Raw genomic sequence first — 13,433 nt, 5'->3', positions numbered from 1 at the left:
TACCAACAGTAAAAATTGGTGCCTCGGGGGTTGAAATGAGGGCTCTTTGGTGCTCTTTTTGAGCTTTCTTCTTGCAGATGTTTCATGTCCCAACTAGGTAACATCATCAGTGATTGTTGAAGTTGCATCTTTGAACCATACAGTTTTCCCCTCCCAAATACACAGTATAAGTTCCTAGTCTTCAGATTGAAGACCCAGTGAAATCACATTCTGCTAAGATATTTTATTTAATAGCTGGAACGGTAAAATAAATAATGGGCCAGAAGACACTGAGGTGGTTTGATTGATTGGAGAGCGCGGGGTTCTGCATGAGACAATCTACATTATGATTGGTTGCTTGGTGTAATGGGGGAGTTTCCCTTTTTCCCTGCCTTTTTTCTTCTGTGTGCTCTGTGATGATTTTACCTCATGATGTATTGATGTGTCTGATTACAATAGAAGCTCTGGTTGCGAATGCTTCTGTTCACGACCCAATCGGGCGACAACCAAATTTTTTTACCTCTGGTTGCAAACGGATGCTCGTGTGGCGACCAAACACAGCCACCGCGAATTCCCCTTCCACGTCGATTTCCCCTTCCACGTCATTTTTTTTTTTTTTAAACATGTATGCACTTCCAGTGACAAATCAGGTGATGACTGAATTTTCGGAAACGGATTACGGTCTTCACCTGAGGTTCTACTGTACTGTATCTTGTTTGATGTAAATATAGATGTGAAATATATTTATTATTTATATAAAACTACAAGTTTGGGTCAGCCTTTCTGACTCCATTTGGACACCGGCTACACAATTCCCTGACACATTCCTTAAATTATTGTGAATTTGCACAATGGCCATTCAGAGTGGCATACTAATACCGAGCCTTATAAAAATTAAAACTTTGGCAGGGTTGCAACTTTTTTGATGTTAGCAAAGCAGGTAATGTTATAGTGAGAAGCACAGCCTGCCAGTAATTCAGCAAAACTTGCTGCTCTGTGTGAGGCTCTGTGTCTGAATACACACACACACACACACACACACACACATTTCAGTCATTTATTTCCCTTTATACATTCTGAATAAATTATTGATGAAGTTCAGTGTTCCAAAAAGCAAGCATGTCTTGATAAATCACCAGGGAATAATAAAAGCCTTTAATGCAACGTCCATTATTTTGCAGTTAACAACATTTAATTCCTCACCCAACTCACCCCTTGCCAGTGTATGCATGCTAAAATAATGTAAGTTATTAGCAAATGGTTGGTTGATGCTTGAATGGAAAAAAAGTATATTTAAGGGAAAAACAGCATAATAGCTTTCTGCTTAGGGTAACTCATTCATTTTTCTGATCCCTTCATTTAAAAAAAAAAAAGTCATTTCAATGAATTGCCCAGAAAGGGATGTTTTTCTCAAATTTTTGAGAGAAGAGGCAGTGTAGCAGGACACTGAGTGAGTCAGTTTTCCTAGCAGGCAGACCAATTTTGGATGAGGATCTTTCTTCTAAGCCTCATCATGAACAAACAGTAAAAACTATTTTATTAAAAAAATGAGGGAGTCTTAAGCTAGACTGATAATGAGACGAAGACTAGCCAGGGAAGTCATAGATTGGGACTGAAAAACAGGAAGGCTGAGGTATCTCTCTTCCTTTTTTTTTAAATAATACTTTTTGTTGAAGTTTAAAATCACAAAGATAAAAAAAAAACCAATACAAACCAAGAAAACATAAGCAAGAAAATACAGTGCAAAAAGGAGAAAAGAGAGGAGGTGGGGGATGGATGGATGAAAAACCAGTACAAACCAAGAAAAACATAAATAAGACAATGTAGTGCAAAAAGGAAAAAAAATGGGCAAGAAGGGGGATGGATGGCTGGATAGATGGATGGATGGATGGATAGAACTTCCCTCTTCATCAAGAATAAGTCTAAACATTTTTTTATTTTTGATATATGTTCTGGATAACCTCTGTCCCCTTCGTATGACAGCACAACAGGCATTCAGGGTATGTGTGTATGTGTGAAGAGTTTTTAGACTCACACTGGATTTTTTGTATTTTTGTATTTTTTGAATTTTTGAGTTTATTTCTGTTGAATTTTTCTTATAACCTTGGATTGAAATATAGAGGAAAACGTATCTTCTTTGTTCCCTGATCAAGTTTCAAATTAAAATGGCTGAACACTGGCTGAAACCTAAGAAAGGAGCATGGGGGAATATACAGCTCCTAGCTAAATTTCTCTTTTAAAAATCTTGATAAGATGATAGTGATTTTGCAAGAATACAATAAGCCTAAACATTTCCAATAGTTTAACTTTAAACAAATAAATGAGTTTCATAATTCTTTTCCTTTACACCTTACTGTAATATTTTCCTCTAAATATTATATATATATAATATATTTAGCGGAAAATGTTACGGTAAGGTGTAAAGGAAAAGATACACACACACGAGACTTCCGGTTTGAGCTTCTTCAGCGACAGACCGAAACCTCGTCTCTGCGAGGCTTCGATCTGTGCTCGCCACTGGAGCGCCCCGAGCCAGCTGGTTTTGGGGCTAAGGCACCCCGTAGAGGTGGTGAAGAAGGGGGAGACTGCCTGCAGGGTTGAGGAGAGCCGCATGTCTTCTCCCCAGCTGACCATTACTCCCTTTCCCGAAGGCGGTTGCAGCGGTGGTCAGAAATGGCCACCACAAAGAAGAACTCGACCGGAAAAGAATGTGCAGGGGGAAGATAAGAGGAGAAAGTTTTGATTGACCGGGTCAAACAGCAAAAGCAACAAATAAGGTACCCTGGAATTGAAACTATTAAAAAACAATAACATTGTTCCCTAAGAAGATTTTTAAGCTGCGAAGGAGAGAGAAAATGGAAAAGATTTGTTTTTTTTTTTCTCCTTTTCCTATACTGGCAGCTAAGAGACTTAAGTAAGAAATTGGGAAAAAAATCCACTTTGACATCAATAGGCATTTAATGCTGAAAATAAAAAGTCAAAGGGATAATAAAGATTTCTGGATAATTAAAAGCTTTTGAAAATAGGAAAGGGGAGAAAAAGAATAAAAGGGTAGGATCTGGAAGGGAGGAGACTGCCTGGAATTAAAAAGAACTTACAGCAAAATCTCAACAAGACTTCCAAAAGATACATTCTAACTGAAATATCGCAACAAAAACCCCAGGAAGAGAAAGTCAAAAAAGAAATAAGAAGATATAACTCGGGACTATCTGGATTACTTGATGATTTCTGGATTCTTGGTTATTGTTTTGAATGACTAAAATCAATCGGGTGGTTGTTTAAAACTGTTTAAAATGGCTCCACTTTTAGAAGAACTGAAAATGGAACTTAAAAAGTACAAAGAAGATGCACAAGAAGGGAGAGGTTCTTTTGGCTTCGTATTTCAGTTTTTAGAAATGGAGATTTGGAATTATGAGAAACAACAAGAAATGCCTGCAGAACAAGAAGATTGCGACAAAGAAGGAACCATCTTTAATGAACAAGTAATGTTAGATGGGGGGAAAAAGGAAAGGGGGGAAAGAGAATGGAAAGTTTAAGATTGGGAAAAACAATTCCAAAAAAAAAAAAAAAATAGAGTGAAAAATAAGTATAAAATTAGAAAGCAACAGAAGAAGGAAATGCAGAAGAGAGAATTAGAAGTAGAGAGACAAAGGGAGGGAGGGAGAAGATGAGAGGAAGAAAGAAAGGAAAAGAAGTTATAAAGGACAGAAGCAAAATATAGAGAAACGGCCTATTTAGAGATAATGGGTGAAAACTTAATGGAAAAAGGGATTCTGCAAAGGTACATAAGAAAGTATGGTTATATTAGAAACAGAAATAATTTTAGAAAATATGAAACAATGTATGATTAAAATGTCTGATAAAATAGCTATCGTAATTCAGTGGAATGCTTGTCAATAAATAAATGTAATAAAAGGTATATTTAAATGATTTATAAAACATATGTGAAGAGAAATAAGGGAAAAATTAATTATGGAGATCATATGTGTTTTTAAGGAAGTATATTTAATTGAAAAGAAATGTTAAAGATTTTAAGATTTTAATGATTATTAATGATAGAACTGAGCTGGAATGGAATGAGGGTTTATAATTACATATATTTACAATTTTTTTTAAAGAATATAGTGTGTATTATAAGAATGTACCGAGCAGAATTTGATTGGAAGTTATGTATTAGGTATTATATTGAAGGTCATAACCTTAAAGTATATATTGAAGTTTAAATAAGAGTTGAATGGATGTAATTTAAAGATATAAAGGTGTCATACTCCAATTAGTAACTACAGGAGAAAATTTGTTTAATGAGAAAAGATAATATGAAATTGAAACAGAACAGACAAAAGTATAAATATAATGATTTGAATTGAGATGAGATAATCAAAATAAAATTGAGAAAATTAAAAGAGGGGAAAAACTATATAGAAAATGTAAACTAGTATAAGATATGGAATAGAACACAAAAAGCATGAAATTGAGTTTTGTGTCTGTATAAAGAAGTTCAACCCGGGACCATGCTATTTTCAAAAAAGATGTTTTACTTGTATTTTGTATGTGTGACAACCCAAATAAAACTTTATTAAAAAAGGAAAAAGAAAAGATATACACACACACACAAAACTCTTCCTCTCATGTCTTATAAACAAATCTTTAAACTTCATCTGTCAAAGTTAATCAAGAAAAAATCCATTAAGAGCCACTCGAAAGAATAAATTGAAAATATTAATCTTTAATCCCTTCAAATAATACACCACAAATTAATTTCTGATCATCTTCTTTTCATCTCCTCTGAGCTATAATATCATAGCTTTTCACTTTCTCTATCAATACAGTGAAACTCTTTTTCCTATATCTTATCTATAAACAAGTCTCATTCACTCCTATTCAAAGAAATCCCATTAAAACTGCTAGAAAAAAGAGAGGCTCATATATAGTTTAACCTCAAATAGGCCCACTTTGTAAACCTTAATTTATGTTTTAAGGGTTTTAATTATTCCTTTTAGGTAATATCCTAAAAGCTGGTATTTTTTTTATTTTCTCCTGAATTCCTTCATAATATGTATAACACATCTTTTCGTAAATCCAAAGTAAGGAAATTATCATAGCCAAGTCATTTTTCTGAGTTAAAATCCACATATCCAAGTCATTATTCTGGTTTATTATTTGCAAGTCCTTTTTGACTATGGAAATCTCAGCTAGTTTCATTTGTTAAGCTTTGTCAATATGCACGTAGCTTATTAGTTTTAAATCCATATCCAAAACACCTTGATATTCAACTATGCCCCTTCTATCCCTTTTAAGCCATTTTTATTGTATCAGTCTAAAGAGTAACTTCTGAGTACATTGTTGCCAAATATCCTTAAATTCCTCCAGTGTTAAAATAGTTTTTCTCCATTCTGTATTAGTGGCAGTTTTCTTTTAATTATAATCTTTAATTCTTTCTGGTTGCCTCTAGTAACGCAACCTCAAGGTCTGTTCTTACCATGTTTTGTTTTCAAAGAGAATATTTCTCAGGAAGATATTTCTGACTCTTAAGCTCAGATATTTTAATAAGATTTTAAAAACAACAACAACAACAGGAAATATGCTTACAACTTTTTCAAAATCTTATTTCCAGTCACTGGCCCCTTAGTTTGTTTAAACTTTAAGACATTTCTGGCTAAGAAATGCTTAGGCAGAGTTCCACTTTCAACCCCAAATGTCTGCTTCACTAAAACCTAAGCCATCTTAATCCATCATTTTTCTCCACACGTCTCCCTGAGATATCGCTTTTCCATACACTGATGGGTTCACGTGTTGCACCAAGCCTTGTTTTTTGGGGGTGTATTTTGCAAGCTCAGGTGATGAGGTTCACATAAATCACAGCTCACAGTTCTAGATCGTAGGTTGGGTTAACTCGAGATGCTTAAGCCAAACCAAACCAAACTCTGATTTTGGCTTCCTGCATTGTGTGTGAATCCAGTTGGTTTGGCTTCCAATTGTTTCTTTTTTGAAAAATCTGTTCCTGAAAGAAACCTTAGATGGGTAGTTTTGGAATAAGTGAAATATCAGCCAATGTCCCAGTTCATTCACAAGGCCTGCAACATTTTCACCATATTTTTCATTCTTTAAATAGAATTAACAGAGTTGGAAGCTTGGAGGCCTTCCAGTCCAATCCCCTACATAGCAGAAGATCCTATATTATTTCAGACAAGTGACTGTCCAGTCTCTTCTAAAAAGCCCCCAGTGATGGGGCACCCACAGCTTCTAAAGGCGAGGCATTCTGCTGATTAATCATTCTCACCTTCTCCTTAGTTCTAGGTTGGTTCTCTCCTTGATTAGTTTCCATCCATTGTTTCTTGTCTTGTGGTCCTTTGGAAAATAGGTTGATACCCTCCCCATCTTTGTGCTAGCCCCTCAAAGATTGGTACATTCTCTTACAAATCTTTATTCTTCCAGATGCAAGTGGCATATTTTTCTTAGCCATTTCCAGCCTTCACTGGTATTTGAGTCTCCATCTTCCCTTAAAGTGGTAATTGTTAAACACTAATGCTGATTCATAAGGAAGAAGCTCAGTTATTTAGATTTTACTGTGACTTGTCACTAATATAACAAATGTCTAGAATGTATAATGAGTCTTTGAGTGAAGTTGGGAAATAGTTTGGCTTGCTTCATAATTTAAGTGGCCACCCTGTAATAAATATAATCTGAAAACACTTGGCCGTATAAAATCATTCGTAGTGAGAATCTCCTGCAATATCTTTGCGGTGAGTTCATTCAATAAACACTCATTAAAGCTCAGAATAACCCTCTAAGGTGGTTAATGTTAATGTCTCTCTTGTTCCCTACTCCAACAGAACTGCTTGTAGTAAAGAGGAAGAGAGGAAGACCCAAAGGATCAACCAAGAAATGTTATGCTGAAGAAGAATCAGCTGAATGCACTACCTCTGCTCCCAGTGAAGGTGTCCAACCCGGACCTGAAGGAGGAGGAGAACTGGTGGATGTTCCTGCAGACAACTTAGAATGCCGGAAGTGCAACCGGAAGTTCTCTAATTCTCGACAGCTACGAAAGCACATCTGTATTCTTGTTAAGAATGAAGACTTGGAAGAAGAAGGAGATTCAGGTGAGCACAAGTGTGTTAAGGTGCATGATTTAAAGACAAGTGAAAAAGTAGACGCATAGAAAGCCACCTTGTTGGATTTATGTATTTATTAAGGGGATTGATATGGCTACCCAACTCAGTCACGCTGACTCTGTGCAACTTATAAAAATAAATCCCCTGTACAAAAACCTAACTCCCCTGGCAACAAAATCAAACCACCCACTTGATGGGCTTTGTATGGGGTCCCCTTGGCCCAGTGGAAAAACCATATCTTCAGGACCTTTTGAAAGAGTACCAAGGTGGGCACGAATCCTATTTCTGTTGAGATGATGTTCCACAGTGAGGGAGCCACCACAGAGAAAGCCCTTCTCCTTGGTCCTGTCATGCCCCTGTCAGAATCTGACTCGGAGGGGGAAGCTGAACAGCTGACAGGGAGTGGGAGTGTGGCTCCGTTGGCTATGGAAGAAACTGGGGAAGGGCAAAATCCAGCTGGCCAAAGCAGGGGAGAGGTGGAGCAAGGGAGAGGGAAGTCAGAGGAAGACTCAGGCCCGCCCACCCTCTTCATCCTAGGGCACGCAGGGAGGAACGGAGAAGGGATCAACGTGAGTTGCATGGCTTACAGGGGAGGAAAGGGCCCTGATTGCCTTCATTATCTGCAGCTGGGAACACCAGTGTATAAAAGAGGAAGCTACGCACAGCAAGTTGTTGGGAGCAAACATGACTTTATATTGTATTGCCATGGCTTATCTGTGTTCCTGGCGTCTTCCCAACTGTGTGAGTTTTGCCATGTTTTCAAGTCTGAAATTCCTTCTCCTGCCCTATTAAGTTAATTACTTCAACTTGGTTTGTTTGGATTTTTAGTTACAGTTTGTGTGTACCTTGTTTTGGACTGAATTTTCTACAGTCAAAGGCTGTTCCTGGGAGAATTTTTCTCCAGCTGAACCTGGACATTGGGGGCAAAGTTGGAGATAATAAAGGGACTCTTATTGCTTATCTGACTGTGTTGCCTTTGTGCCATGCCCCGGGTCATCACAGTCCCATTAGATGGATCTTTTTAGGAGAGGATCCATAACATAGCCTCCCTTCCCATTCTGATGGGTCAATTAGATATAACTGGGAAAAGATGATCCTTCAAATAATGTGCCCCCCTGTTTTGGAGCAGCTGGCCAGCTAATAAAGTAAAGTTTTCCCTGTCAGTTGTGTTCAACTCTAGGGCATGTTGCACACCTGTTTCTTGCCCAAGAGAGCTCCCAGCATTGACTCTAAGCCGAAGCTCACAAAACTCTGTTAGCTTCCCACGGAAGTGGTACCTATTAATCTACTCGCATTTGCATGCTTTCAAACTGCGAGACCAGCTAATACTTTATGCTTTTTCATCAAGACCTTTTAGTTACTAATGAGTAACTAAAAGTAGTCATTAGGAACAAAAGTTACATAGTACAAATGGCTTGATAGTTTTCAGAGCCATCATTCCCTTCTCTTTCTCTTTCTCTCTTTTTCTCTCTGTCTCTGCATGTGTGTATATGAGTATGTAACTTTTTCCCACTCCTTTGTTCTTTAGTTCATCCCCTAAACTGGCCCACGTTGAGACTTATCCCATTTTTATTTCTTTTACCTGGAAGAGCAAATGCATCATTGATAAACCAGCATTCCCTCTTGAGTTTGGATCAGATATGGCACTCTGATCTGGAATGATTTCTACAACAGGCTTTGGAGCATGTCAGCGCATTGATGTAATGCAAGTCTCCAGCTGTTTACAGATGCATCTATGCCCAGGATCACACGGCAGCACGAAGGCAGACGTGTGCTCTGTCCCTACCCCTGTCTGCTCTTATCACTTTTGGGAAATCAGATCTGAAGCCCTGCACAGCCTTAGTATATGCAGGTAGTCCTCAACTTACAACCACAATTGAGCCCAACATTTCCGTTGTTAAGTGAGACATTTGCTAAAAGTGAGTTTTGCCTGAATTCATGATATTTCTTATAAGTGAATCAGTTGCTAAGCATCTTAATTTTGATCACGTGATCATGGGGTGATGAAAAGGTCACAACTGTGAAAAACGGTCATAAGTCACTTTTTTCAGGGCCGTTGTAAATTCGAATGGTCACTAAATGAACTGTTGCAAGTCAAGGACTATCTATATCAGGTCATCTGGTTTTTTTTCATTTATGACAGCTAAGAGGCTGTGCCCCTTGTCGCTTCTGAATGCTTCCTACGAGTAACACATATAATGCTTTTTTACTTCTAATTGGGTTTAGTGCCTTCGTTTTAAAAATAAATACTCTGTGCATTAATAAAATTAGGTGTATCTTATCCCAAGTGCTTGTTAAAAACACAAAAAGTCTGAAGTAGTGACTGGGAAGGGAAACCCTGTTGTTTTGTTGTGTTTGTGTGAGTGTGGGTTTGTGGGTTTTTTTTCCTTTTGTTTCAAAAAAAGATGGTTAGCAGGTTTTTCCAGCCAAAATAAGGTTTCTCCTTTGCTAAAAGTATCAGCATCTCTCTTCCCTAGTAAAAGGAAGGGGGAAACTGCTCATCGGACAAAAGCCAACACATGATTGTGTTGTAGGGTGGGAAATTGTTAGTTTCCTTCTTCTCTCCAACGCGACAAAAATGCTTTGGCAAGGAAGACCGGAGGTTGGAAAGAACTGGTGTAAGAAAGAACTCGACTCTGTCCATGAGCAGGATAAACCTCCAACAGCTGGACAGAACTGGATGGAATTCGGTGTGTATGGTTGGGTGAGGAACCTGACAAAACAAAGACCAAGTGTGAAAATGGGCCAGATCTAGCTAGTAATTGTGAAGAAACAAACAAACGGATCAAAAAAAAGCCAGACAGGAAAGATATCCCAGAAGGAGAGGTGATCCCAGAAGTAGCTTGGAAGGTTGTTGAATGCTGAACTCTAAAATCATCTCCTCCTCCTCCTCCTCCTCCTCCTCCTCCTCCTCCCTCCTCCTCCTCCTCCTCCTCCTCCTCCTCCCTCCTCCTCCTCCTCCTCTTTTCCTTTTTCTTTTTTCTTCCTGGCCACCTGTTTCAGAATAGGGCCCACCCACTGCCCACCCATTGTGCTCATAACACAAATACAGATACACATAGACGTATCGTCAGGTGAGATGATCAGAAACACATCCAGGAATGTGATCCTTGCAATTAAAAAAAAAAAAAAAAAAGCAGCCGTAATGAAGTGCCTCCCTTTACAGAGTTTGGTGCCAACCTCTGGATTTCACCTCGTGGTTTAATAGCATGGAAGAGCGTGCAAAACATCAAGACAATTAAATGCAGAAATTTGATTGAACTCTCATGATTCCCATCTAGTGCTTCACGGCTGTATTCACATGGTAGAGAAATCCTACAGGTCTGGTTTCTGAAATTATTTCTGACCTCTTTCCCAGCAGTGGCTATAGGAGATTCTGCATTTGCTTCTGGATAGCAAGCACACACACACACACACACACACACACAAAAAACAAAAAAAAAACAAACATGCATGCATAAACATACACACTTTCTCCCTAGGGGCTAATCAGTATGCTTAGGTATTTATCTGTATAGGTAGTCTTCGACTTACGACTATAGTGGAGCCTGCCCATCCAGTGGTGGGATTCAAATTTTTTTTACTACTGGTTCTGTGGGCATGGCTTGGTGGCTGTGGCGTGACTTGGTGGGCATGGTGTGGCTTGGTGGGTGTGGCAGGGGAAGCATACTACAAAATCCCCATTCCCTCCCCACCCCACTAACCTGCTTTCCAGCTCAGTTCTCCTGTGCAGGGCAACCAAGGGAGACTCAGCCGATCAGCTGGGACTCAATGGGAGGCGGAGAATGGATGGGGGCGGGGCCAGTCAGGGGTGGCATTTGACGGTTCTCCAAACGACTCAAAATTTCCGCTACCAGTTCTCCAGAACCTGCTGAATACAACCTCCGTGCCCGTCATGGTTGTAAATCATTCTAGCCATAGGATGGGTCAATCATGTGACTGATCATTCGTACAGCCTTTCATAACGGCAGTCATTAAGCAAATGTTTGCTACGAGACAATTTTGCCAAATATCAGAAGTAAATGCTGGGTTTCCGCAAAAATATCCTAAAATATGGTCAGGTAATCCACAGGACACTGTAAAGGGCCATAAATGCAGGCTGGTTCCTGGGTGGCCAAAATGTAGTCATGTGACTGCAGGGACGGTGGCCATCAAATCTTCAGCACTGGGTCCTTAGTACCTTTTGAGGAGAGGTCCATTGTAACTTCAGACAGTTGCTAAGCAACCAATCATGTCAAGTTCTATCAATACAGGCCTTAAGCCCATCTCCTTGGCTCCCTACACCTACAAATATAACTGACAGGTAAATGCCCTGGAGTTACCACATGCATACCTTGAAATACAATCCTGCAGAGTTTTAAGGTTCAGAAGTTGTTTTGGAATGCGAAGCTTTTGTCCTTCATTAAACTCAGTCGCGTGTAAAGCTGTGCTTTACATTCTTAGGCTAGTTAAGTTTAAGCCATGTTATGAGCATATATGCTGGCTTTATAAATCTTTTATTTTAATTCCTAAGCCTTGAACGCCAGAACCTGCCAGCACTTCTCCTTCACGTGCTGAAAAATTGGCCTTGAAGGAAAGTGCGGAAGTTTAAAAATGGAAGTTATTATGTATGTATGTATGTATGTATGTACGTATGTATGTATGTATATGTATGTATGTACGTATGTATAATACATGCGTGTCTGTCTGTCTATCCACTTACCTATACATTCATCCACATCTGTCTGTCTGTCTGTCTGTCTATCTATCTACCTATCCACCCACCCACCATGTCTGCCTGTCTCTCTCTCTATCTATCATCATTTATATCCATCCATCTCTCTCTCTCCCTATCCATCCATCCATCTCTCTATCTCTGTCACTATCTCAATCCATCCATCCATCTTTCCATCTCTGTGACTATCTCAATCCATCCATCCATCTATCTTTGTCTGTCTGTCTTGTCTGTCCGTCCATCTCTCTAGATCTTTCTGTCTGTCTGTCTATCTATCTATCTATCTATCTATCTATCTATCTATCTATCTATCTATCTATCGCTTGCCCATTAGAGTCATGGTAGTCATTAAATGAGGTTCCCAAAAGATGACCTTGTTTAATGGCCACAATCTCTGTTCTCCTGCTTGTGGTCATTAAGCAGAGCACAGAAGACCTAGTGCAGGACAGGGTTCATACTGCAGCACCTCCTCAGCTCACACGTAGCTTGCCCTGAGCCTCCTAAAATTTCCTCCACCCCCCCTGAGGCATCCATTCTCCGCCTCCCACCCCCAAGGCCCCATAGGTAGCAAGTCCAAGGCCTGCAGGAACCAAGCAGGGTGGAATTGTGCGAGAAGATAACAGAGGGGTTTCTGCAGAAGGTCATAAGGGTGAGCAGATTGCCAAGATACATGACTACCTAAATTATCCATGAATTGAAATATTGGTGTAAGAAACCCTATATGTCCAACTTATAATTCCCTAGCAACATTTTGAACATGGATGTACTTACAGTCCGGCCAAGCAACTTAAATCTCTTTTCAAAATGCACTGCTTCAATTTTTCTCCTAATACTTGACAATGATGCCTACAGTTGGCAATCCAATTACAGTCAAGAGCCTGGGGGATTTGCACCTGACTACAAATTAATTTGGAGAATTAAATGTGAACTTTTGGTGTTGCGTTGACTCTCAGAGTGAACATTTAAAACTTAAGCTTGGGACCTGGGTTTTCTTTGGGGTTCCTTTTGTCAGTGTTTCAGCAGGACTAATGCATGTCTGAATGGGAAATATATTTGCTTGTAAGATAACATGTAGAATGGATCCGATATAAGAACTTCTGGGTGAGGCCAGTACATACCTCTATGTCCCCTCAATGTGCATCATTTCTTAAGTATAAGCCCACTCCTAGTTCTGGTCACCCACAGCTTTCCTTTGTGGGTTTTTGTTGTTGTTGATTCATAGAGGTGAACTGTGAAATATGTACTAATAGCCAGTTTCATCTTAAAGGTTAATCTGCTGGCTTAGAAAGTGTGAATCCGTGAGTTCTAGTCCCACCTTTGGCACGAAAGCTGGCTAGGTGACTTTGGGCCAATCACTAGGAGCCTGTGAGTTCTAGTCCCACCTTAGGCATGAAAGCCAGCTGTGTGAATTTGAGCTAGTCATACTGTCAGAGTTCTTGTCACAAAAAGAGGAGGAGGAAGTAGTATTAGACATTTACGCCATCTTGAGTTATAAAGCAACAAAAGCGGGATAAAAATCTAATGAAGAATCAAAGGAAAATCAGATCCTTGTTGTATGCCCCATAGCACAAGATAATAATTTAGCAGAGTGTCAAGAATACAACTTAGAAACATCTAGCTGATAGTCT

General features: G+C 39.2%; 1 protein-coding gene across 1 annotated transcript in view; it reads left to right on the top strand.

The window, feature by feature from the left end:
• ZFAT (zinc finger and AT-hook domain containing) overlaps positions 1–13,433 on the top strand; it is a 131,557-nt gene that overhangs the window by 18,542 nt on the left and 99,582 nt on the right. Inside the window, exon 3 of the mRNA XM_087962218.1 lies at positions 6,813–7,079. Coding sequence (XP_087818344.1) covers positions 6,813–7,079 — 267 coding nt within the window. The remainder of the gene's footprint in view (positions 1–6,812; positions 7,080–13,433) is intronic.

Source organism: Notechis scutatus, chromosome 3 (assembly GCF_049901735.1).
Source record: "Notechis scutatus isolate UNSWTSFEM ecotype Mainland chromosome 3, rNotScu1.2, whole genome shotgun sequence".
NCBI lineage: Eukaryota > Metazoa > Chordata > Lepidosauria > Squamata > Elapidae > Notechis > Notechis scutatus.
The sequence above is the reverse complement of the archived record's forward strand: the minus strand, read 5'-3'. Positions and strand labels throughout refer to the sequence as shown.